Source organism: Anomaloglossus baeobatrachus, chromosome 5 (assembly GCF_048569485.1).
Source record: "Anomaloglossus baeobatrachus isolate aAnoBae1 chromosome 5, aAnoBae1.hap1, whole genome shotgun sequence".
NCBI lineage: Eukaryota > Metazoa > Chordata > Amphibia > Anura > Aromobatidae > Anomaloglossus > Anomaloglossus baeobatrachus.
Window position 1 is genome coordinate 275248244 of NC_134357.1, and position 26521 is coordinate 275274764.

The following is a 26521-nucleotide window of genomic DNA, read 5'->3' on the forward strand; positions in this document are numbered from 1 at the left end:
AAATGCTCCTATGCAGTTGTCACACAGTTTACATTCCCAGGGGCAATAACAGAGGAACGGCCTCGGTATTAAGTCTCTCTATAATATCATCTACTCAACATAGTAATGGAGATATATAATGTAGCTGCTGACTTTAAAGCCAGTGCGCTGGATCCTTTCAATAGTGACTGAGGGTCATGTATGAACCTTTCTGTGAGGCAAATCCTGGGATATGAAGAGGAATTATGACTGGAAGTCATAATCGCTCTCATCACTCCATGGCAGTGCCCCCTCCCTTCTTGTTCTCAGATGTCCAGCATCTGTGAAGGTGTCACATCCCAGCCATCTCCTGTGATATGGAGATTAGGTGATGTGGGAACAATGGACACAGGATGACTCCCTGCCGTGACCCTGTAGTAGGGGCTGCTATCTAATTAGCAAGGCTATGGAAGTATCCAGACAGAACGACTCCAGTAAAAAATGGTTCATATCTCGCAAGCCATATTTCCGAAAAATATGGCAACCATAAAAATGGTGTCTCCGCCGGCGGACGATGCTGGCACACCCTTTTTATGGGAGCAGGACCTGGGGAAATACCCCAGGCGTGATATCAGCCAATGGGGAACTAGTAGACAAGTCATGAGTCCTCTCGTTCCGTAGCTAAATTCATAGCTGTCACAATGAGAGCGTTGGCGTCCGCCTACGACGCTCCCAGGCAAAGTTATGGCCCATATCCCATGTTGGGATATTGTCCATAACTCAAGCCAGGGGTGGAGCAGTGCTCCCTCTGAGGTCACGAAGGTAGGAGGGGACCTGGATTTGCCCAGGTTGATAACCCTACTTCGGCCATTTTCCAGGGTTCTTTCGCTGGGGGTCACGTGTAGGAAACATCTGTGGGAAGGATCCTAGAAACCTGGCCTACAGCGCCCCCCTGTGGCCAGACGCACAAGGTAACTGCTGGAACTGTGTATGCCTGTTTGTAACCCATGCTTTGCTTGTAACTGTACTCTGACATAACTGTATATTCTGTAGATTCCCTATTGTATATATTGTAGTTTCTAGTGTGCTTTAGGCTGATTAAATTATATAATTAATCTTGGGCTGTTCTGTTATCTCGATCTTGAATCCCACGTCTGTGTGTTCGGCTAATAGTTACCGTGAAGCGGTTGGTGGCAGCGAGTTGTGCCAAGGATTATTGTGGGGAGGCCAGTGAGATTCGGGGAGGTTTTATATATTCCGCCCGCGGAGGTCGGGGGAATATATACCCTACTCTCACCGGGGACCCTTCAATAATCGGCATAAGTAGTATAGCGGCCTCCTTGCTTATCGTCGGGCAATTCCATAATTGGCCTGACTATAAGAGGGGCGCTAGAGAGCGCATCACGTGCTCTGTCTGTCGGTCGGGAGGTATAAAGGAGGGGTGACCCCCCACTTGTTACACCCCGATTGTGACGTACTGGTAGCCAGCGCGGGGGATTTCTGAGTGACCCCCCCGGTGGTTCGTGACATATTGGTGGCAGCGGTGGGATCGAGATAATAGTGTGTGTGAGTGTGAGACCCATACTCCCAGACACTAAAGACTGCCTGCAGCAGCTGTGGCTGCTGGGGTCTTCAGACCAGACCAACACTAGAGTGTCAGAGTGCAGATACTGTAAGGTGTGTGGAGGCATCAGGTGTCAGTTCTGTGTCAGTGACCAAAGTCTGCAACAATGGCTGAGAGCACCAGGAGCAAAGCCAAAGGAATGGCCGATGCTCAGGCCAGAGACGATGAGGAGGTTGTCCACGAGCCCTCCAGGAGCTCGACGCCAGAAAACCGTTCTGCAGAGGACAGCGCACAACCTGGCAATTATGGACAAGATGAGGAGCAGCTCACCCAAGGGTCCTCAATGAGCCAGATGCCAGCCCTCCGCTCTGCAATGGACAGTGAAGCACCAGGCTCCGCAGCGGGCCGCAGATCACCACGTGCCATTCCACCGAGCCTGGGAGGCTCGGATAGCCTTCTTCAAATGGCTATGGCCCTTCTCCAGGCTGGAGACCGGGATACCTACGAGATACTCATGGCCGAGCGTGAGCGGCAAGCAGTGCGTGAGGCTGCGGAGCGGCAAGCAGCACGTGAAGAGCGCCAGGCAGAGCGTGACTACCAGCTGCAGCTAGCTCAGCTCCGGCCCTCATCAGCCACACGTGACCTCCAAGACACCAAACTTCCAAAGGTCCGTGTTGAGGACTTCCCAGTGCTGGAGAAGGATGGAGACTTGGACTCTTTCTTGACTGCTTTTGAACGGACTTGCCTGCAGCACCATCTGGACAAGGACCAGTGGGCCAAATACCTGACCCCCCGTTTAAGGGGTAAGGCCCTGGATATCCTTGGGGACTTGCCTGCTGAGGCAGATCAGGGCTACGACACCATCAAGCGGGCCCTGATCCAACAGTACAACCTCACTCCAGAGTCCTACCGCAAGAAGTTCCGGAGCCTACAGAAGGGACCAAAGGACTCCTGGGCTGACCACAGGCGGGCACTTGCCCGAGCTGCCGACCACTGGACCCAAGGCCTGCAGCTTTCCACCGGACCGGAGATCCTGGACTTGTTCATCACGGAGCAACTCTTGTGGAACTGCCCTGAGGATCTCCGCCAGTTCATCCGAGACCAGAAGCCAAAGGGGTCCACGGCTACAGCTGCCCTGGCCGATGACTACACCAACAATCGGGCTCCTGAGGCCAGGAGAGCAGCCACCAGCAGCACCTGGAGAGGGGGTAAGATGAACTCTGCGACTGCCCCACCTGCCCCTAGACTGCAGGGGGTGTCCCCCTCAACTCCCCTCTCCAGGCCCGTGGCAGAACCAAGACGGTGCCACCAGTGCAACCTACCTGGACACTTCAAGGCCATGTGCCCTCAGCGTCCCAAGGCCCCGGCTCCGTCCCCGTCCCAAGGGCCGCCCAAGGTGTATTGTGTGGGTGGGGGTGGTGGTAGGTCCCTGGACAGCTTCCAACCTGTCACCGTCGGCCGGTCTGTGACCATGGGACTGCGAGACAGCGCCTCGGAGGTGACTCTGGTGCGGCCTGAGATGGTGTCCCCCCAAGACTTGATCCCTGGAAAAACCCTCGCTGTCTCCGGGATTGGAGGCATTGACCCGGCGCTGCCTGTTGCTGACATTTATGTGGACTGGGGCGCAGGGCGAGGGGTGAGGGAGGTGGGGGTAACTGATCGGATCCCCGCAAACGTGCTACTTGGGACAGATTTGGGGCAGATAACCTCCCAGTTTGGGCCCCAACCAAGGGCTGAACCGTCAGCCAGTACTGACATGCCTCCGGACAATGTTAATGTGTTATCTATGAATGATGTAAGGGAGGAGGGAGTGAACTCTGATATTTCTGCTTGCATAGACACCATAGACACACACACAGCTGCAGCTGTGACAGGGGAGGGGGTCAGAGAAAGGTGTGACAATGCCTCTACAAGTAATCAGCCTGTGAGCTGGGATCTGTTGCCCTCTGCAGGGATAAGCAGAGAGCAGGGTGCTGCAGGGGGAGGACCAGTGTGTGGGGTGGGGGCTACCACAGCAAATGTGGGGTCCCCAGAGATTTCACAGCGGGGTTCTGTTGCTGCAGGAGGGGAACAGGCAGGTGAGATTGGGGCCGGTCCAGGAGCGGAAGTGCTCCCAGGTAAGATCTCGGTGCATGGTTCCCCCACAACCGGGGTGTCAGGAAGCCAGGTAGGTCTGCCTGAACCGGCGACTTGGTCAGGAACGGAGGAGGAGCAGGCACGACCCACGGTCGCAGCGGCTGTGGCCGCTGTCACCCGCAGTGGGAGTGCTGGAAGCCAAGGGGCCTCCCAGAGGTCCGATAGCTCTTCCCCTTCTGACCCAGTGGCAGCCGAGTCAGGTGGAGGCCAGGACACAGGTCCCGGGGTACTGACCGAAGATGTGACAGTCTCGTCGATTCTGGCCACATCTAGTCAGGGGTTTCAGGCAGCGTTAGAAGCTGACGACAGCCTGAAAGCTCTTAAGGAGCAGGCGGCACAGCCTCCCTCGGACTCGGACCCGGAGCGAGTGGTCTGGGACCAAGGACGGCTGTACCGGGCCACGGTCCAGCAGGGTTCACCGGAGGCGTGGCCCAGGGACCGACAGTTGGTGGTACCCTATCCGTTCCGGACGGAGTTGTTGCGGATCGCACATGAGATTCCGATGGCCGGACACCTAGGGATCGCTAAGACCAAGGCCAGGTTAAACCAGCATTTCTACTGGCCAAAAATGGGGGCCGATGTGGCTGCCTACTGCCGTTCGTGTGAAACCTGTCAGAGAGTGGGGAAGGCGGGGCCACACCCCAAAGCCCCACTAGTATCTCTGCCAATCATCGATGAGCCTTTCAGGAGGGTGGCTGTGGATCTGGTCGGCCCGCTGGCCATCCCCAGCAGCTCCGGGAAACGCTTCATACTGACGGTAGTGGACTATGCCACCCGGTACCCAGAAGCAGTGGCCTTGTCGTCCATTCGGGCTGACAAGGTGGCCACCGCATTGCTGGAGATTTTCTCCCGAGTGGGTTTCCCCCAGGAAATGCTCACTGACCGGGGGACCCAATTCATGTCCCAGCTGATGGAGGCCCTCTGTAAGCAAGTCCAGGTGCGACATCTGGTGGCCAGCCCGTACCATCCACAGACTAATGGCCTGTGCGAGCGGTTTAATGGCACCTTAAAGCAGATGCTTAAGATGTTGGTCGACTCCCATGGGCGTGACTGGGAGCGGTATCTCCCACACCTGTTATTTGCTTACCGGGAGGTTCCACAGGCCTCAACAGGATTCTCACCGTTTGAGCTCCTGTACGGGCGACGTGTGCGGGGCCCCCTGGCTCTGGTGAAAGAGGCTTGGGAAGGGGATTTGGCCACCCCTGGAGTGTCGGTTATCGAGTATGTCATGCGCTTCCGGGACAAAATGCAGGCCTTGACGCAACTGGTACACGACAATATGGCTCAAGCCCAGGCCGATCAGAAGCGTTGGTACGACCAGAACGCTTGTGAGAGGACCTACCAAGTGGGTCAAAAGGTGTGGGTACTGGTCCCCGTACCACAGGACAAGCTTCAGGCAGCCTGGGAAGGCCCATACCTCGTGTACCAGCAGCTCAACCCTGTAACGTACCTGGTCACCCTGGACCCTGCCCGTGGAAGGCGGAAGCCCTTCCATGTGAACATGATGAAGGCACATCATGAGCGGGAGGCGTGTGCGCTCCCCGTGTGCAACCTGCCCGAGGAGGGAGAAGCGGAAACCCTCTTGGATATGCTAGCCCAGGTTAGGGCAGGCGGATCCATTGAGGATGTGGAGGTTGGCCACCAGCTCTTGGAAGACCAACGGTCCCAGCTGTGGGCCACCCTACACCCCTTCCGGGGGTTGTTTACCAACCAGCCCGGAAGGACTAACTTGGCTGTCCATCACGTGGACACTGGGGATCATCCCCCAATCCGGCGTTCAGCATACCGGGTCTCCCTGGAGGTGCAGCAACACATGCGCCAGGAGATTGACGAGATGCTGAAGCTGGGGGTGATCCAGGCATCCAACAGCGCTTGGGCCTCGCCTGTAGTCCTCGTCCCTAAGAAGGACCGAACCACTCGGTTCTGCGTGGACTACAGGGGGCTCAATGCTGTCACGGTCGCCGATGCGTACCCAATGCCACGCATCGATGACCTGCTCGATCAGTTGGCCGGGGCTCAGTACCTGACCATCATGGATCTGAGCCGGGGATATTGGCAGATCCCCCTGACTCGCAAGGCCAGGGAACGCTCTGCCTTTATTACCCCATTTGGACTGTACGAGTCCACGGTGATGCCATTCGGGATGAGGAATGCCCCTGCCACTTTCCAGCGGATGGTCAACACCCTGCTCAAGGGACTTGAAGGGTACGCGGCCGCGTACCTGGATGACATTGCCGTCTTCAGTCCCACCTGGGAAGATCACCTAGAGCATCTAGCACAGGTGCTCAGGCGGGTCCACCATGCAGGTTTGACCATCAAGCCGGGAAAGTGTCAGCTGGCCATGAGCGAGGTCCAGTACCTCGGTCACCGGGTAGGCGGGAGAACACTGAAGCCCGAGCCTGAGAAAGTGGAAGCCATCGCATCCTGGCCCACCCCCAGGACCAAGAAGCAGGTGATGTCCTTCTTGGGGACCGCTGGGTACTATAGGAGGTTTGTTCCATGCTATAGTAGCCTGGCAAAGCCCTTGACGGACCTCACCAAGAAGAAGCTGCCCTCTGCAGTCGATTGGACAATGGACTGCGAGACAGCCTTCCGGGCCCTAAAGGACGCCCTGTCCAGCCCGCCCGTGCTACAGGCAGCCGACTTCACGCGGCCGTTTGTAGTACAGACCGACGCCAGTGACTTCGGCCTCGGTGCGGTGCTCAGCCAGGTGGACTCTGCGAGCCAAGAGCACCCAGTCTTGTACCTGAGCAGGAAGCTGTTACCAAGGGAAGTGGCCTATTCCACGATGGAGAAGGAGTGCCTGGCCATAGTGTGGGCCCTGCAGCGTCTGCAACCCTATCTATACGGGCGCCACTTCATCGTGGAGACGGACCACAATCCCCTCAGCTGGTTGCACACCGTCTCTGGGACGAATGGGCGATTGTTGCGATGGAGCCTTGCGCTCCAGCAATACAACTTCACCATTCGCCACAAAAGGGGCCGTGACCACGGTAACGCAGACGGGCTGTCCCGACAAGGAGAGGTCGCGGACGGGCGCACGGGGGAACACCGGAGTGTGCTGCCCCCTAGCGCCCTCAAAAGGGGGGAGGTGTGAGGCAAATCCTGGGATATGAAGAGGAATTATGACTGGAAGTCATAATCGCTCTCATCACTCCATGGCAGTGCCCCCTCCCTTCTTGTTCTCAGATGTCCAGCATCTGTGAAGGTGTCACATCCCAGCCATCTCCTGTGATATGGAGATTAGGTGATGTGGGAACAATGGACACAGGATGACTCCCTGCCGTGACCCTGTAGTAGGGGCTGCTATCTAATTAGCAAGGCTATGGAAGTATCCAGACAGAACGACTCCAGTAAAAAATGGTTCATATCTCGCAAGCCATATTTCCAAAAAATATGGCAACCATAAAAATGGTGTCTCCGCAGGCGGACGATGCTGGCACACCCTTTTTATGGGAGCAGGACCTGGGGAAATACCCCAGGCGTGATATCAGCCAATGGGGAACTAGTAGACAAGTCATGAGTCCTCTCGTTCCGTAGCTAAATTCATAGCTGTCACAATGAGAGCGTTGGCGTCCGCCTACGACGCTCCCAGGCAAAGTTATGGCCCATATCCCATGTTGGGATATTGTCCATAACTCAAGCCAGGGGTGGAGCAGTGCTCCCTCTGAGGTCACGAAGGTAGGAGGGGACCTGGATTTGCCCAGGTTGATAACCCTACTTCGGCCATTTTCCAGGGTTCTTTCGCTGGGGGTCACGTGTAGGAAACATCTGTGGGAAGGATCCTAGAAACCTGGCCTACAGCGCCCCCCTGTGGCCAGACGCACAAGGTAACTGCTGGAACTGTGTATGCCTGTTTGTAACCCATGCTTTGCTTGTAACTGTACTCTGACATAACTGTATATTCTGTAGATTCCCTATTGTATATATTGTAGTTTCTAGTGTGCTTTAGGCTGATTAAATTATATAATTAATCTTGGGCTGTTCTGTTATCTCGATCTTGAATCCCACGTCTGTGTGTTCGGCTAATAGTTACCGTGAAGCGGTTGGTGGCAGCGAGTTGTGCCAAGGATTATTGTGGGGAGGCCAGTGAGATTCGGGGAGGTTTTATATATTCCGCCCGCGGAGGTCGGGGGAATATATACCCTACTCTCACCGGGGACCCTTCAATAATCGGCATAAGTAGTATAGCGGCCTCCTTGCTTATCGTCGGGCAATTCCATAATTGGCCTGACTATAAGAGGGGCGCTAGAGAGCGCATCACGTGCTCTGTCTGTCGGTCGGGAGGTATAAAGGAGGGGTGACCCCCCACTTGTTACACCCCGATTGTGACGTACTGGTAGCCAGCGCGGGGGATTTCTGAGTGACCCCCCCGGTGGTTCGTGACACTTTCCTTGCAGCATTTAATATTACTTTATTAGCTTTTGCACTTTCTACTGTATATACATAAAAATACCAGACTCTCCCCAAGTGTACGAGTCCGATCAGTACTTTCTCCCCGAGCAGTAATTCTAATGCAGTTGGACAGGTTTGTCAAGAATTTTACTTTTTTTCTTAACTTTTTAATCTTTTACAACCTGTGTTGTGACATTCTAGGTAATCCCTGCAGTACGGCATTATTATTCAGCACTAATGGAGGTTTTCTTTTTGTAAGCCCTGTCCGCCTGGTGCAAAAGAACACATGTATGTTATTAATGTACCATTTTTATGGCGATATTCCTTTGACACATTTGTTATATAGTATTGGAAAGATTTAGGATTCATATTTCAGTAATGTCATTTATTTTATTGGCTAAGTACCGTATTTTTCAGACTATAAGACGCACCCTGGTTTTAGAGGAGGAAAATAGGAAAATAAAATTTTAAGCAAAAAATGTGGTCATGACACACTGTTATGGGGCGAGGATCTGCTGCTGACACTGTTATGGGGTAATGTCCTGCTCATATACTCCCCAGCCTGCTCATATACTCCCCGGCCTGCTCATATACTCCCCGGCCTGCTCATATGCTCCCCATTGCTGCTCATATACTCCCCGGCCTGCTCATATGCTCCCCATTGCTGCTCATATACTCCCCATTGCTGCTCATATACTCCCCATTGCTGCTCATATACTCCCCATTGCTGCTCATATACTCCCCATTGCTGCTCATATACTCCCCATTGCTGCTCATATACTCCCCATTGCTGCTCATATACTCCCCATTGCTGCTCATATACTCCCCATTGCTGCTCATATACTCCCCATTGCTGCTCATATACTCCCCATTGCTGCTCATATACTCCCCATTGCTGCTCATATACTCCCCATTGCTGCTCATATACTCCCCATTGCTGCTCATATACCCCCCATTGCTGCTCATATACCCCCCATTGCTGCTCATATACCCCCCATTGCTGCTCATATACTCCCCATTGCTGCTCATATACTCCCCATTGCTGCTCATATACTCCCCATTGCTGCTCATATACTCCCCATTGCTGCTCATATACTCCCCATTGCTGCTCATATACTCCCCATTGCTGCTCATAATAAACCCCTATCCTGCTCATATACCCCCATCATCCTGGTGTATGGCCGCATCCTGTGGCACATAAAAAAAAATAAACGTTCATACTCACCTTACCTCACCTCACTCCCTGCAGCACCGCTCCTCTTACCGTCTATGTAAGCGGCAGCGCCGCTGAGTGGAGCCATCCCCGTTCCCCTGCAGCATCGCAATCTCCTCCTGTCTGTGCCGGCGGCGGCTGCGTGTGGACACATGCGCACAGCTATGACGTCATCGCTGTGCGCGCCGCTAGTCTCCACGCAAGTCAGCTGACCGGCACAGACAGGAGGAGATCGTGGTGCTGCAGGGGAACGGAGAGTAATGTGTACTGATTCACTGCCCCCCGCACTGATTATGTGCGGGGGGCAGTGAATACAGCCGCACATGATCACTCCAGGCTGCAGTTGCCAGGGGTGATCATGGGGGCCGGCTGTTTATCCCTCGCCCATCACCCAGCCCACCTGTCAGTGCCGGTTTCAGTGCTGAGAGATGATGGGCGGGAGGATGGGCATGCATATGTAATGAGCGGGTCCACGTGGTCACGGCAGGCACTGCTACAGCCTGCTCATGCCCCCAATGACCCGCTCCCCTGCAGCACCCTCATTTCCCGCAGCCCTACATTCAGACCATAAGACGCACCCCCCACTTTCCCCCAGCATTTGGGGGGGGGAAAGTGCGTCTTATAGTCCGAAAAATACGGTAGTTTCCCAATCAGTTTATTTGGACACAAAAAGTTTGGACACGCCTTCTCATTCAAAGAGTTTTCTTTATTTTCATGACTCTAAAAATTGTAGATTCACATTGAAGGCATCAAAACTATGAATTAACACTTGTGGAATGAAATACTTAACAAGAAAAGGTGTGAAACAACTAAAAATATGTCTGATATTCTAGGCTCTTCAAAGTAGCCACCTTTTGCTTTGATTAGTGCTTTGCACACTCTTTGCATTCTCTTGATGAGCTTCAAGAGGTAGTCACCGGAAATGGTCTTCCAACAGTCTTGAAGGAGTTCCCAGAGATGCTTAGCACTTGTTGGCCCTTTTGCCTTCACTCTGCGGTCCAGCTCACCCCAAACCATCTCGATTAGGTCAGGTCTGGTGACTGTGGAGACCAGGTCATCTGGCGTAGCACCCCATCACTCTTCTTCTTAGTCAAATAGCACTTACACAGCCTGGAGGTGTGTTTGGGGTCATTGTCCTGTTGAAAATTAAATGGTGGTCCAACTAAACGTAAACCGGATGGAATAGCACGCCGCTGCAAGATGCTGTGGTAGCCATCCCCAACAGTGTCACCAGCAAAGCACCTCCACACCATCACACCTCCTCCTCCATGCTTCACGGTGGGAACCAGCCATGTAGAGTCCATCCATTCACCTTTTCTACAAAGACACGGTGGTTGGATCCAAAGATCTCAAATTTGGACATCAGACCAAAGCACAGATTTCTACTGGTCTAATGTCCATTCCTTGTTTTCTTTAGCCCAAACAAGTCTCTTCTGCTTGTTGCCTGTCCTTAGCAGTGGTTTCCTAGCAGCTAATTTACCATGAAGGCCTGCTGCACAAAGTCTCCTCTTAACAGTTGTTCTACAGAACTATATATATATATATATATCTCTATGTATGTATGTGTGTATATATATATATATATATATATATATATATATATATATATATATATATATATATATATATATATATATATATATATATATATATATATATATATATATATATATATATATATATATATACTAGAAGGTGGCCCGATTCTACGCATCATCGGGTATTCTAGAATTTACGTATTGTGTAGTTCATGTATGATTTTTGTTATATATATATATATATATATATATATATATATATATATATATATATATATATATATATATATATATATATAGAGATGTTGTTGTGTGTAGTTACCAAGTGTTTGTGTAGGCGCTGTACATGTTCTGGGTGTTGTATGTGTGTTGTGTGTGTTGCGTTGTTTGTGGAGCGCTGTGTGTCTGTAGCGTTGTGTGTGTGTTGCGCGGTTTGTGTGTGTGTGGTGTGTTTTGGGGGGAGGTATGTTTTGTGCAATGTGTGTGTTGTGCGGTATGTGCGTATATTTGTGTGTGCCGCGGTGTTTGTGTGTTGGGTGTTGTGTGTGTGCAGCGTTGTCTGTGTGTGTGGGTGTCTGTGTAGGGCAGTTGTTTGTGGTTCCCAGTGTGTGTGTGTGTGTGTGTGGTGTTTGTGCAGTGCGCGCGCGCGTGTGTGTGTGTGTGTGTGTGTGTGCATCAGCCTCTCTTCTCTCAGCCTACCTCTCCCAGCCTCCCTCCTCCCAGCCTCCCTCAGCATCAGCCTCCCTCTCCCAGCCTCCCCAAGCATCAGCCTCCACCAGCATCAGCCTCTCTCCTTCCAGCCTCCCCCAGCATCAGCCTCCGCCAGCATCAGCCTCTCTCCTTCCAGCCTCCTCCAGCATCAGCCTCCCTCTCCCAGCCTTCCCCAGGATCAGCCTCTCTCCTCCCAGCCTCCGTCCTCCCAGCCTTCCCCAGCATCAGTTTTCCCCTCCCAGCCTCCCTCAGCATCAGCCTTCCCCAGCATCAGCCTCTCTCCTCCCAGCCTCAGCCTCTCTCCTTCCAGCCTCCCCCAGCATCAGCCTCTCTCCTTCCAGCCTCCCTCAGCATCAGCCTCCTCTTCCCAGCCTTCCCCAGGATCAGCCTCCCCCTCCCAGCCTCCCTCAGCATCAGCCTTCCGCTCCCAGTCTCCCCCAGCATCAGCCTCCCCAAGCATCAGCCTCCACCAGCATCAGCCTCCACCAGCATCAGCCTCTCTCCTTCCAGCCTCCCTCAGCATCAGCCTCCCGTTCCCAGCCTTCCCCAGGATCAGCCTCTCTCCTCCCAGCCTCCTTCCTCCCAGCCTCCCCCTCCCAGCCTCCCTCAGCATCAGCCTTCCCCTCCCAGTCTCCTCCAGCATCAGCCTCCCCAAGCATCAGCCTCCACCAGCATTAGCCTCTCTCCTTCCAGCCTCCCCGAGCATCAGCCTCCCCAAGCATCAGCCTCCACCAGCATCAGCCTCCCTCGTCCCAGCATCAGCCTCCCCCTCCCAGCCTCCCCCAGCATCAGCCTCTCTCCTCCCAGCATCAGCCTCTCTCATCCCAGATCAGCCTCTCTCCTCCCAGCATCAGCCTCTCCTCTCTGTCCCCAGCATCAGCCTCTCTCCTCCCAGCCTTCCCCAGCATCAGCCTCTCTCCTCCCAGCCTCCCCCAGCATCAGCCTCCCTCTCCCAGACTTCCCCAGGATCAGCCTCTCTCCTCCCAGCCTCCGTCCTCCCAGCCTTCCCCAGCATCAGCTTTCCCCTCCCAGCCTCCCTCAGCATCAGCCTTCCCCAGCATCAGCCTCTCTCCTCCCAGCCTCAGCCTCTCTCCTTCCAGCCTCCCCCAGCATCAGCCTCTCTCCTTCCAGCCTTCCTCAGCATCAGCCTCCCCTTCCCAGCCTTCCCCAGGTTCAGCCTCTCTCCTCCCAGCCTCCTTCCTCCCAGCCTCCCCCTCCCAGCCTCCTTCAGCATCAGCCTTCCCCTCCCAGTCTCCCCCAGCATCAGCCTCCCCCTCCCAGCCTTCCCCATGATCAGCCTCTCTGCTCCCAGCCTCCTCCAGCACGCCGTGCTCCTTTGCCGACACTCACACACCCGATCGCATCCACTCACACACACCCGATCGCATCCACTCACACACACCCGATCGCATCCACTCACACACACCCGATCGCATCCACTCACACACACCCGATCGCATCCACTCACACACACCCGATCGCATCCACTCACACACACCCGATCGCATCCACTCACACACACCCGATCGCATCCACTCACACACACCCGATCGCATACACTCACACACACAGACACTGACGATATCGCACATACGCGCTGATACTCACAACATCCGGAGATATCACATGCCTCTGGCCATGTGATCCTCCGTCAGGTCCTGGAAGGTCACAACAGCACAGTATCGAGGCCGAGAAGCAAGCGATATCGCCGGATGCTGTGAGTGTGTGGATGCGATGTGAGGTGTGTGTGAGGTGTGAGAGTGAGTGTGATCTGATGTGTGTGTATGTTTGTGTGTGTGCTGTTATGTGTGTGCGTGTGGATCTTCCGCCGCAGCAGGACCTTGATGCGCTTGTAACCATGCGGGCATGGTTACCAACGTATCCACACCACTCCCGTGCGAGCGGGGGCCGGGGGGGGTGGGGAGTACAGTACTCACCTCCGTGACAGCCGTGTCAGTTCGGGGAATGCGGGGGGGGGGGGAGGGGGAGTACAGTACTCACCTCTGTGACAGCCGTGTCAGTTCGGGGAATGCGCGGGGGGAGGGAGGGGGCGGGGCCAGAGCTAGCGTGCATTGCGTGAGGGGGGCGGGGCATGGCCGAATTGCCAATGCCTGCAGGGTGCCGGGGCGAGAGGCCAATCTGTGGAGGGGGCGGAGCCTGGGTGAGCGGCTGGCCAATCCGTGTGGGGGCGCAGCCTGGGCGAGCGGCCAATCGGTGTGGGGGGGCGGGGCCATGGCGAGCCCAGCGGCCAATCAGCTTTGTGTCACCGTAAGGACACAATTTTGGAGCATGACAGACAGACAGATAGACAGACAGAATAAGGCAATTATATATATAGATATATATATATATATATATATATATATATATATATATATATATATATTATGGATGGAAACCAAATGTTGGTATAGAGCAGTGGTGACTGCAATATAAGTCTGTCCTCTTTATGAGGAGTCCTGCTTTTGCCTTGAAACGCGGGCAATGCCAAGAGGAGACCTTCACAAGGGAACATCCCACCAGTCCTACTCCTGGGATTATGGTGTGGAACGGCATAATGTGCAATAGTTGGACCCCTCTAGCCTTCATTCCAGGTACACTAACAGGTCAGATTTACTTCGAGTCGGTTGTATAACCAGTTGTACAGCCATTCCTCAAGTGCCTCCAGATCTGTTTTTCAAGATAGCACGTTGCTACTGTGAGCTGCGTGGTTAAACGGAAACTCACCAGGTTTTTTTTACACTTAATCTGAGAGTAGCATAATGTAGGGGCAGAGACCCTGACTCCAGCGGTGTTTCACTTACTGGGCTGCTTAGTGTAGTTTTGATAAAATCACTAATTAATCAGCAGTAGATTATCATTAGAGGACTACTTAGCGTTCTGCACGTAGTCCAGCATATTCATGAGCTCTATATAACTGCTAGATCTGCATCAGAGAAGCATTGATTTTATGAAAATGACAGCAAACAGCTCAGTAAGTGACATTTCGCTGGAATCAGGTTCTCTGTCTCTACATTATGCTGCTCTCATATGGGGGAGCAAAAACCTGGTGACAGATTCCCTTTAATACAAGCTACCATGGCCTGCAGCAACTCCGAACTTGTCTTCCATCAAGCACATCTGGGAAAACATTGGTCGGAAATACACCCATTAGGCTATGTGCCCACGCTACAGGATTTATCGCGGATTTGACGCGGATTTTGACGCGGATTTAGCGCGGATTTGCCGAAAATCTGCAGCACAGCTACTCCCCAGCCATTTCAATGGCATTTTGGAAATGCTGTGCCCATGCTGCGGATTTTTCCGCTGCGGATTTTGCCGCGGATTTTGATGCGGAACAAACTGCAGCATGTCAATTGTTTGGTGCGGATTTGGTGCGGATTTTCTGTTTTGAATGGGGAAAAAAAAAATAAAATCCGCATCAAAATCCGCGGCAAATCCGCGGCAAATCTGCGGGTGCGGATTTGCCGCGAAAGTTGCGGATTTTCAGGCAAAAAAATCCGCAGGGACCTTTTACTGTGGACACATAGCCTTATACTTACATCTATCTCAGTAGTTAAACAGAGCCTGTCACGTCCAGGGAGTTACTTAGCTGTAGATAGAGAACTAATATACAAGTTAATAAGTGATGCAATCATGTCAAGCTACAAACCTAGAGCATTGGCTACCCAGAGAAAATGAATTTACATTCTCCCTAATAGCATCGCTCCAATGACTGGAAGCAAGCGGCTACAGAGAGGATTTCTGCGGAGAGAATTGCTTTATAGGGGGCTGGCTATTTTACCTTGTAAGGCTAAGTTCACATTTCCGTTGATTTGTATCAGTCACATGCGTCGCTTGACGCATGTGACTGATGCGCTGTTCAACGCTGTACAACGGATGACAAAGAACAGAATTCTTTGTCGGATTCCGTTGTGTGCGGGGGGCGGAGTTCGGGGGCAGAGCCGAGCGGGGGGCGGGGCCAGGCGCTGAGGATGTCAGTGGAAGTGCTGCGGTCTGCATGGCTGGGGACAGGTGAGTGTATGTGTGAGTGAGTGAGTGTGTGTATGTGCATGTATGTATGTATGTATGTATGTATGTGTGTGCACATGCAAAGTGCGGGAGGGGGCGGAGCCGAGCGGGGGGCGGGGCCAGGCGCTGAGGATGTCAGTAGAAGTGCTGCGGTCTGCATGGCTGGGGACAGGTGAGTGTATGTGTGAGTGTGTGTATGTGCATGTATGTATGTATGTATGTGTGTGTGTGTGCACATGCAAAGGGCGGGAGGGGGCGGAGCCGAGCAGGGGGCGGGGCCAGACGAGGGTGTCAGTGCTTGTCTGCATGGCTGAGGACAGGTGTGTGTGTGTGTGTGTACATACATGTGCGGAGTGCGGGAGGGGGCGGGGCCGAGCGGGGAAGTGTCGGCCTCCCTGCACACGTAACCAGCCTAAATATCGGGTAACAGCAAAGCACCCGATGTTTACCTTGGTTACCCGATATTTACCTTGGTTACGGGCATACCGCTGGCTCCTTGCACCGTAACCAGGGTAAATATCGGGTAACCAACCAAAGCTGGTGACGTGTGCAGGGAGCCAGAGAGCATGCGCAGCGAAATCCGACGGATCTCGCTGCTCAAAAAACGTTACATGCTGCGTTCTCCCCGCCCGGCGGTCAGTCGTTCCACGACTGATCAGTCGGGCGGAGGGTGCAACGCAGCATCATCAGTCACAATCCGCTGCTCATACAAGTCTATGGGAGCAGCGGAATCCGCTAAACGGATTCCGCTGTTTACAAGAGCAGCGGATTGTGACTGATAGATTTTAGCGGAAATGTGAACTTAGCCTGAGTTGACATTTTTATTGATACCATTTTGTGATACATTTTGCTTGAGGGGCCCCACTTCAGTGGCAACCCCTTGAGTCCGGTGATGGTCACAAAGGAGAGAGGGGGATGGGCACTAGAACATGCATGTATTGTCATCTGAATAATTTAAACACCACAATCAGTGATTGCTCCTGTCAATCGGCACTAGCTCTAATTGCAGAGGCTAGAGGCAGCTGCCAACTGTGCCACACAGCAGGTTCCTTTTATGAAGCAGGATTGCTTCAGGAGCCGGCTGTACCACACAGCTAGCACCTGCCTTTTATGCAGTGGGATCGCTCCTCTGCATAGCTAGCACCTGCTTTTTATGGAGCGGGATTGCTTTGGTTGCCAGCTGTACCACACAGCTGACACCTGCCCTTTATGGAGCGGGATCGCTTCAGGTGCCGGCTGTACCACACAGCTAGCACCTGCCTGTTATGCAGTGGGATCACTCCCCCGCATAGCTAGCACCTGACTTTTATTTAGCGGGATCGCTTCAGGTGCCGGCTGTACCACACAGCTAGCACCTGCCTGTTATGCAGTGGGATCACTCCCCCGCATAGCTAGCACCTGACTTTTATTTAGCGGGATCACTCCAGGTGCCGGCTGTACTACACAGCTAGCACCTGCCTTTTATGCAGTGGGATCGCTCCTCTGCATAGCTAGCACCTGCTTTTTATGGAGCAGGATTGCTTTGGTTGCCAGCTGTACCACACAGCTGACACCTGCCCTTTATGGATCGGGATCGCTACAGGTGCTAGCTGTACCACACAGCTTAGCACCTGCCTGTTATGCAGTGGGATCGCTCCTCCGCATAGCTAGCACCTGACTTTTATTTAGCGGGATCACTTCAGGTGCCGGCTGTACCACACAGCTAGCGCCTGCATTTTATGCAGTGGGATCACTCACCCGCATAGCTAGCACCTGACTTATATTTAGCGGGACCACTCCAGGTGCCGGCTGTACCACACAGCTAGCGCCTGCATTTTATTGCACGGGATTTCTTTTGTTGTTTGCTGTAACTTTATAGTTAGCACCTGCCCTTTATGGCACGGGATTGCTTCAGGTGCCGGCTGTACCACACAGCTAGCACCTGCCTTTTTATTACGCGGGATCGCTCCTTGGGCCTGCTCAATGAACTAGCACCTTGATGCGGACCTACGTTCACACCATGGTGTGCAAAGTGGTTATTTAAAAAATATAGTTGCGTTCTGTCTAGTACAACATCTAAGTGGGGAGGTGCAAGATAACAAGGTTCTTTTCTTTGTGGGTTTTTTCTTTTTTGCACCAGTCTTACCCCAGGTATCATGTTACCTACTTATAATTAGGGATCGGATAGAAGTCCAATAATCCTTCTGTATGTCTTGCATTGGTAGACTCTTCTTGTTGCCGCAGCTGAGCCATACAATGACACTAGAGCTTGTTGCTATAGTGACAGGGGGATGCGGCACAGACCACCATCCACATGCTTAGTGTTACGAATACTACATAGTGCGGTTACTATTGCAGGAAGGGAGGATGTCTTGTAGGAAGGTGATCTCGTATTTCCCTCTGTCATACACTAGGGCAGTGCCTCATAGTCCTAAAATGACCTTGTATAATGGCTAGGTCGGAAGCTGTCTAATGTGCCCAGTCTGCATTTTCTGTAACTTTTCTTACAGGCATCTAAATGGAAACAACGGGTCTGATTTATTCCATTGACTGTAGCAACCAACCATATTGCTGTTTTCATGATTGCAAGCATGGTTTGAAAATGTTAGCTGCTCTGTGATTGGTTGCTGGGCTATTTCTTTTCAGATGCTGACAATCTGCTACCATCTTAATGTTTTTATTTATTTTTTAACCTGTGACTTAATGATTGTCATGTAGGATGCCAGAGGTCACAGTCCATGGACAGGAGTTTCTCAGTTCCTTCAAACATCACAAAAGATCATGCAGTTCGCCTCGGGGAAGGAGCCAGAACCTGGAGACACCATTATATATGTCGCTGGAGCATTTGATCTTTTCCGTATCCTTTAATTCCTCACAGACTGGATTCTTCGTTTTTTGACATTTTTTTTTTCGTTGACCTATTAGCCAGTTCATGCCATTTTCCCCCATTCCTGACTAGTCCCACTTTTTTTTATATTTCATTTAATTTATACACTGTACAAACATAAGTTTATAAGACTTTTAAGGGGCATTTCAACACTTTTATTAATTTTATTTTCCTGGTAACTGGGCCTGATATATTGGGTCCAGTTACAGAGGAATTTCGGCATTTTATCTGCAAAGCAGACCTGATTGACACTCCCTATACTCATCGATCACATGATCATTGGGCCAGAGGTCAAAGCGCAATTATCCCTTACTATTTATAAACAATGCCATGTATACAGCGATCAGGAAGGCAGAGATGGTAACAAACCATTGCTGCCTTCCAGAGAGTTTTTCTATGTCGGCTTCCTACTCTCTGCTGCACAATGACACGCAACCTGTTTACTATGCAGTGACTTTTTAACCCCTTAACGACCGCGGGCAGTAAAATTACGTCCTAGCGGTCATAACATTACTGCCCGCGGTCTGCCAGCGGCAGCATGCTGCGATCGGCGCACATCTCAGCTGATTTTCACAGCTGAGATGTGTGCCTGCTAGGCACGAGCAGAATCGTTATCTGCTCGTGCCGTTTAACCCCTTATATGGCGCTGTCAATATGTGACAGCGCCATTATAAGCGCGATCGCAGTGAACTTTTACTTACCGCCCGATACCGCAAGTCACGTGACCTCCGATAGTTGTCATGGTAGCACAAGGTCATGTGATGACTCCTGTACTACACATGACTTGCTTTCACTTTCGCTGTGCCCGCTGCACAGTGAAAAAGACAGTGAGCGTATCTGCTGTTTACAGCTAGGTAGCTGTGATCAGCAGATACTGCAGAGCGATTGGATTGCTGATCGCAGTAACCCCCTAGGGGACTAGTAAAATAAAAAAAAAAGTTTTAAAAAATTTAAAAAAAAAACAAAAAACCTAAAGGTTCAAATCACCCCCCATTCGCCCCATTGAAAATTAAAGGGTTAAAAAAATATACACACATTTGGTATTGCCACGTTCAGAAACGCCCGATCTATCAAAATATAAAATCAATTAATCTGTTCAGTATACGGCGTAGCGGCAAAAAAATTCCAAACGCCAAAACGATGTTTTTTGTCGCCACAACTTTTGCGCAAAATGCAATAAGAGGCGATCAAAACGTAGCATCTGCGCAAAAATGGTACCGTTAAAAACGTCAGCTCGAGACGCAAAAAATAAGCAGTCACTGAGGAATTTTTTTGCCGTTTTCTAGTACACTATATGGTAAAACTGATGGTTTCATTTAAAAGTATAGCTCGTTACGCAAAAAATGAGCCCTCATATGACCATATTGACTGAAAAATAAAAAAGTTACATGTCTCAGAAAAAGAATGTCGAAAAAAAAAAGGAAAGCGAAAAATCGGCCGGTCGTGAAGGGGTTAAAACATCACTGCAAAGTAGAAAACGGGCTGGACATTTTTATGTATTTTGGACTGAAATTGATTTTCGCAATTCAGTTTCTTTAAAAGTTTTGCACCATTTAACTTTAACAGGTTCATTTTTTCTTTATCGTTCCTATGGGAGACCCAGACCATGGGTGTATAGCTTTTGCCTCCGGAGGACACACAAAGTACAACACTAAAAAAGTGTAGCTCCTCCCTCTGAGCATATACACCCCCTGGATAACCAAATCTAGCCAGTTCATTGCTTTGTGTTCAGGAGGCATACATCCACACATGCATTCTCATCTGATTTTTCATTTTTGGAAAGTTTTTGAAGAAAAGCGGGTCCAAGCCTGGACTCCCGTCATGTCCCTTCTCACCCCACTGTGTCGGCGGTGTTGTTAAGGTTGATTCCAGGGCTGGAGCCTTACATGCCGCGCTCCTTCACCATCCCTCGGGCTCTGGCTTGAAGTGGGAGCCAGCACGGTTCTCCCTGCTTTGCAGGAGGCCGGTCTCCATCCGCAGCCCTTCAGGATCCTGCTGGACGGAGCACTCATCCCCAGGGACTTGAAACCCTGCATCTCACAAACTAAGTATCTGAGACGTTTATGTTCGGGGGGTCCCTTGCATTTTATTGTTGGGGAGAGTGTGCTGTGTAACTGTTCTGACATTTCCGGCCGGTTCTCTGGTTGTCACCTGAGAACCGCGCCGATGGAGCCTGCGCGCCGGCCGCATCGATTACATTTAGGCCCCGGCTTCGCCTGAGGCCTAGTTTCGATTTCACTGCCCTTGCATGTCAATCATGCAGAGGGACAGTGCGGCTCCGCCCAGCGGCCGTTCGGCACAGGGGAGGGACACTCCTCTCTGAGTAAATGTCCCCTCCCCTGTAAATCTCCTTGGCCCTCCAGATCCCGCTCTCAGAGTAGGTCCCGCCCCCTCTCCTCGCTCCGGCGCCATTTTATCAGCGTTCTCTCAGCGATCGGCGCTGGCTGCAGCATCCCTGCTAATCTGTCTGGGGGTCCGGGCTGTGGGATCTGGAGGGCACACAAACGGTCTGGTAAGCCACAACCTCCGGTTGTGGACCTGTTTATATACTCTCTGGGGGTCATTCTGGCTCAGAGTTCCCACTTCAGCAGCATGTCTCACACAAGGAGCAAGGCTGCAAGGCTGTACGCAATATGCACTGCATGTAAGCTCGTGCTGCCTGAACCGAGCACATATCCACATTGTGATGCCTGCTCTATCCTGACAATGCCTCAGCCTGGAATCGCACCCACAGTGGTCCCTCCGGCTGCTCCGGCTCCGGTGGCTAAACCCCCGGCTTGGGTAGAATCCTTCTCTAGGTCAATCTCCCAGTCTTTTGCCGACTCCATGGGACAGCTGTTCCGGACTTTGCTGAACATGCATCAGCCCCCTTCACAGGGCGCCTCTGCTGCTAGGGCTCTCTCAGCGGAGCTCACAGAGGATTCTTCATCTGGTCCCAGACCCCGTCCTCCTAAGAGGAGACGCAGGGCTCCCTCTCCTTCCTCGTCCCGCGGCTCTGATTCAAGAGCTGACTCGCAGGACGAGGAGGATGCCGTTACTGGGGGCTCGGAGGCGGCCTCCATGTGCCCCATTGATCTGTCCGAAAGTGACTCAGATGTTAGTGATTTGATTGCGTCCATTAATTCTGTACTGGACCTCAATCCGCCAGTATCAGAGGAACAACCCTCTCTGGCAGAAAAGCACCAGTTTACCTTGCCTAAGAGGACAAGGAGTGTGTTCTTTAACCACTCCAGTTTTCAGGCTACTGTGACCAAGCCTAGGGCCTGTCCTGACAAACGCTTTCCAAAGCGTGGTTCTGATGACCGTTTTCCCTTTCCACCAGAGGTGGTCAAGGAGTGGGCTCATTCACCAAATGTAGCCCCTCCGGTGTCTAGACTCTCAGCCCGGACAGTTGTATCAGTGGCTGATGGCACCTCTCTTAAAGATTCCACTGACCGCCAGGTTGACCTTCTGGCCAAATCTGTATATGAGGCGGCAGGGGCCTCGTTCTCCCCATCTTTTGCAGCAGTGTGGGCTCTCAAAGCCATCTCTGCTTCTCTAGAGGAGATGCATTCCCTCGCTAGGGAATCTATGCCCGAAATGGTTGCCTTAACTTCTCAAGCTTCAGCTTTTTCATCCTATGCCATGTCTGCCATGATGGAAGCTTCTCACCGCACTGCGGTGGCTTCGGCTAATTCCCTCGCTATCCGCAGGATCTTGTGGCTTCGAGAGTGGAAGGCAGACGCTTCTTCAAAGAAGTACCTTGCTGGGCTCCCTTTTGCTGGGTCCAGGCTGTTCGGTGAACAACTGGATTAAATTATTAAGGAAGCTACTGGCGGGAAGAGTACTTCCATGCCACAAACCAAAACCAGGAAACCTGTCCAGGGCAGGAACCAGTCGAGGTTTCGTTCCTTTCGTTCCTCCAACTGGTCGTCCTCTAAGCCCTCGGCCTCATCCACTAACTCAGCCAAGGACCAAAAACCCAACTGGCGCACGAAGCCGCGTCCTCAAAAGACCGCAGGAGCTGCTGCCACTAAGGCAGCCTCCTCTTGACTATCTGGCCGCGCCAGCAACGTCCTTGGTCGGTGGCAGGCTCTCCCACTTTCAACACGTCTCCGATCAGTGGGTGCGGGATATCATCTCCCACGGCTACAGGATAGAATTCTCTTCCAGCCCGCCAAACAGATTTTTTCTGTCAACTCCCCCCTGCTCCAAGGCCGCCGCCTTCTCTCAGGCCGTGGCATCCTTGCAGGCCAACGGAGTAATTGCACCGGTTCCCGCCCGGGAACGGTTCAGAGGTTTCTACTCAAATCTCTTCCTAGTTCCCAAAAAGGACGGTTCCTTCCGGCCCATCCTGGATCTCAAGCTTCTCAACAAGCATGTTCAGGTGCGGCATTTTCGCATGGAGTCTCTGCGATCAGTCATTGCCTCAATGACCCAAGGGGATTTCCTGGCATCCATCGACATCAGAGATGCCTATCTGCATGTGCCAATTGCAGTTTCACACCAGCGTTGGCTACGTTTTGCAATCGGAGAGGAACATTTCCAATTCGTGGCTCTCCCCTTCGGGTTAGCCACGGCTCCTCGAGTATTCACCAAGGTCATGGAAGCAGTGGTTGCGGTTCTGCACCTCCAGGGGTTGGCAGTGATTCCTTACCTGGACGACCTTCTAGTCAAGGCTTCATCCAGTGCAGACTGTCAGCGGAGTGTCTCGCTCACTCTCGCCACTCTAGTCCAATTCGGGTGGCTTGTCAATCTGCCCAAATCCACTCTGACTCCGACCCAGGAGCTCACGTACCTAGGGATGCAATTCAAGACTCTGCTGGCACTTGTGAAGCTGCCCTTAGTCAAACAGCAGTCCCTCCATCTGGCGGTGCGCTCTTTGCTGAGGCCCCGCCGTCATTCCATCAGGCACCTAATGCAGGTGCTGGGTCAGATGGTGGCGTCAATGGAGGCGGTTCCCTTTGCCCAGTTCCATCTGCGTCCTCTGCAGCTGGACATTCTCCGCTGTTGGGACAAGCGGACTTCCTCCTTGCACAGGTTAGTGGCTCTGTCGCCACAGACCAGGGGTTCCCTTCAGTGGTGGCTTCGGCCCCTCTCTCTGTCTCAGGGACGCTCCTTCCTGGCCCCGTCCTGGGTGATCCTCACCACGGATGCCAGTCTATCCGGCTGGGGAGCGGTATGTCTCCACCACTGAGCACAGGGCACTTGGACTCCGTCCGAGTCAGCCCTCTCGATCAATGTGCTGGAAACCAGAGCTGTGCTTCTAGCTCTCTTAGCCTTTCACCACCTGTTGGCGGGCAAGCACATCCGAGTCCAGTCAGACAACGCGACAGCGGTTGCCTACATCAATCACCAAGGCGGGACACGCAGCCGCCTGGCAATGCTGGAGGTTCAACGCATCCTTCAGTGGACGGAGGACTCCAAGTCCACCATATCCGCAGTCCACATCCCAGGCGTGGAAAACTGGGAGGCAGATTATCTCAGCCGTCAAACCGTGGACAGTGGCGAGTGGTCCCTGCATCCGGCAGTGTTTCGGTCAATCTGCCGCAAGTGGGGCACTCCGGAAGTGGATCTAATGGCATCCCGGCACAACAACAAGGTTGCGGTTTACGTGGCTCGCTCCCACGATCCTCAGGCCTTTGCAGCGGACGCTCTGGTTCAAGATTGGTCCCAGTTTCGTCTGTCCTACGTGTTTCCCCCTCTAGCTCTCTTGCCCAGAGTCCTGCGCAAGATCAGAATGGAGGGCCGTCGGGTCATCCTCATTGCTCCGGACTGGCACAGGCGAGCTTGGTACCCAGACCTGCTCCATCTGTCCGTAGAGGTGCCGTGACATCTCCCGGACCGTCCAGACCTTCTCTCTCAAGGTCCGTTTTTCCGCCAGAATTCTGCGGCTCTCAGATTGACGGCGTGGCTCTTGACTCCTGGATCTTGACGACTTCTGGTATTCCTCCTGAAGTCATCTCCACTATGACTCGGGCTCGGAAGTCTTCCTCGGCCAAAATCTATCACAGGACCTGGAGAATTTTCCTGTCCTGGTGTCGCTCTTCCGGCCATGCTCCTTGGCCTTTTTCCTTGCCGACCCTCCTGTCCTTTCTACAGTCCGGTCTGCAGCTAGGACTATCCCTCAATTCCCTCAAGGGACAGGTCTCGGCTCTGTCAGTGTTGTTCCAGCGGCGTATCGCCCGGCTGGCTCTGGTGCGCACCTTCATGCAGGGCGCGTCTCACATCATTCTGCCTTACCGGCGGCCCTTGGATCCCTGGGACCTCAAGCTGGTCCTCACGGCCTTGCAGAAACCCCCCTTTGAGCCTCTTAGGGAGGTTTCTTTGTCTCGTCTTTCACAGAAAGTGGTCTTTCTAGTGGCCATAACTTCCCTCAGGAGAGTCTCTGATTTGGCTGCGCTCTCTTCGGAGTCACCTTTTTTGGTTTTTCATCAAGACAAGGTGGTTCTCCGTCCGATTCCGGACTTTCTCCCTAAGGTGGTTTCTCCTTTCCACCTTAACCAGGACATTTCCCTGCCTTACTTTTGTCCGGCTCCTGTTCATCGCTTTGAAAAAGCGTTGCATACTCTGGATCTGGTGCGGGCGCTCTGGATCTATGTGTCTCGCACCGCTGTTCTTAGGCGGTGAAACATCTCTTTTTGTGCTAACCACAGGTCGGCGTAAGGGTCTCTCGGCTTCTAAGCCGACCTTAGCTCGTTGGATTAGGTCGGCTATTTCCGATGCCTACCAGAGTACTCAGGTGCCTCCCCCGCCGGGGATCAAGGCACACTCGACCAGAGCTGTCGGTGCCTCTTGGGCTTTCAGGCACCAGGCTACGGCTCAGCAGGTCTGTCAGGCTGCCACTTGGACTAGTCTGCCTACCTTTTCAAAGCACTACCAAGTGCATGCTCATGCTTCGGCAGATGCGAGCTTGGGCAGACGCATCCTTCAGGCGGCTGTCGCCCACTTGTGAAGTTAGGTTCTGCCTACTTCCCAGTTTTCTGTTTATTCCCACCCATGGACTGCTTTGAGACGTCCCAATGTCTGGGTCTCCCATAGGAACGATAAAAGAAAAAGAGAATTTTGTTTACTTACCGTAAATTCTTTTTCTTATAGTTCCGTATTGGGAGACCCAGCACCCTCCCTGTTGCCTGTTGGCAGTTTCTTGTTCCGCGTGTTATCACCGGCTGTTGTTGTAGACAGAGGCTCCGGTTGTTCCGGTTTTTTGCTCTATCTCTACTTGTGGGTGGCTATTCTCCTTCAGCTTTTGCACTAAACTGGCTAGATTTGGTTATCCAGGGGGTGTATATGCTCAGAGGGAGGAGCTACACTTTTTTAGTGTAGTACTTTGTGTGTCCTCCGGAGGCAGAAGCTATACACCCAATGTCTGGGTCTCCCAATACGGAACTATAAGAAAAAGAATTTACGGTACGTAAACAAAATTCTCTTTTTTCCTGCCCATTCAACTTTGATGTGGTCTTTGGTCATAAGTCAGATAAGAGGAGCTTAAAAAAATGAATTAGAAACTCTCCTATTGGATATCAGAATGAGCTCACTGATGGATTATCAGTTACCTATTGCTGGCTGCAGAATGTGTTAAGAGGTTATAGAATGCAAATTGTGCAACATTATTAAAGAAACCAAATTTCAAATCATTTTTTTAGCCAAAACTCCATGCATTTAAGTAAGAAAAGGTGGACCATAACCTTTAATCACCAGCTAAGGTTTATTGTGGTCACCATTGGCATGTATGCCACTCTACCCCCTTTAGCTGCACCTTGACAGACCGACCATGGATGAGCCATTCAGAAAGTGGTAATTTTAGTCTCTCTTTGACTCTCTGTGCACACCCTGTTAATGGTTTTGGATCCTTTATTCCTGCCTGCAGATATTGGGCATATAGATTTCCTGGAGAAGGTCCACAGTTTAGCCACAAAGCCGTACGTTATTGTGGGACTGCACTTTGACCAGGTGACTTGGATCGCACAATGTGTTTATGATACTGTTTGGACTTGTATGTTTTGTGCTCACTTTCTGTTCTTGCAGGAAGTCAATCACTACAAGAGAAAGAACTACCCCATTATGAACATCCATGAGCGGACTCTCAGCGTTTTGGCCTGCAGGGTGAGAGTATACTAACAAAAAGCCTAGATCTTGTTAAACACTAT

At 52.2% G+C, this 26521-nt stretch overlaps 1 protein-coding gene across 2 annotated transcripts in view; it reads left to right on the forward strand.

Moving 5' to 3' along the window:
* PCYT2 (phosphate cytidylyltransferase 2, ethanolamine) overlaps window positions 1-26521 on the forward strand; it is a 74929-nt gene that overhangs the window by 19893 nt on the left and 28515 nt on the right. For both annotated transcript variants that reach the window (XM_075349508.1, XM_075349507.1), the window contains exons 7-9: window positions 18224-18362; window positions 26242-26324; window positions 26400-26477. In XM_075349508.1, coding sequence (XP_075205623.1) covers window positions 18224-18362; window positions 26242-26324; window positions 26400-26477 — 300 coding nt within the window. The remainder of the gene's footprint in view (window positions 1-18223; window positions 18363-26241; window positions 26325-26399; window positions 26478-26521) is intronic.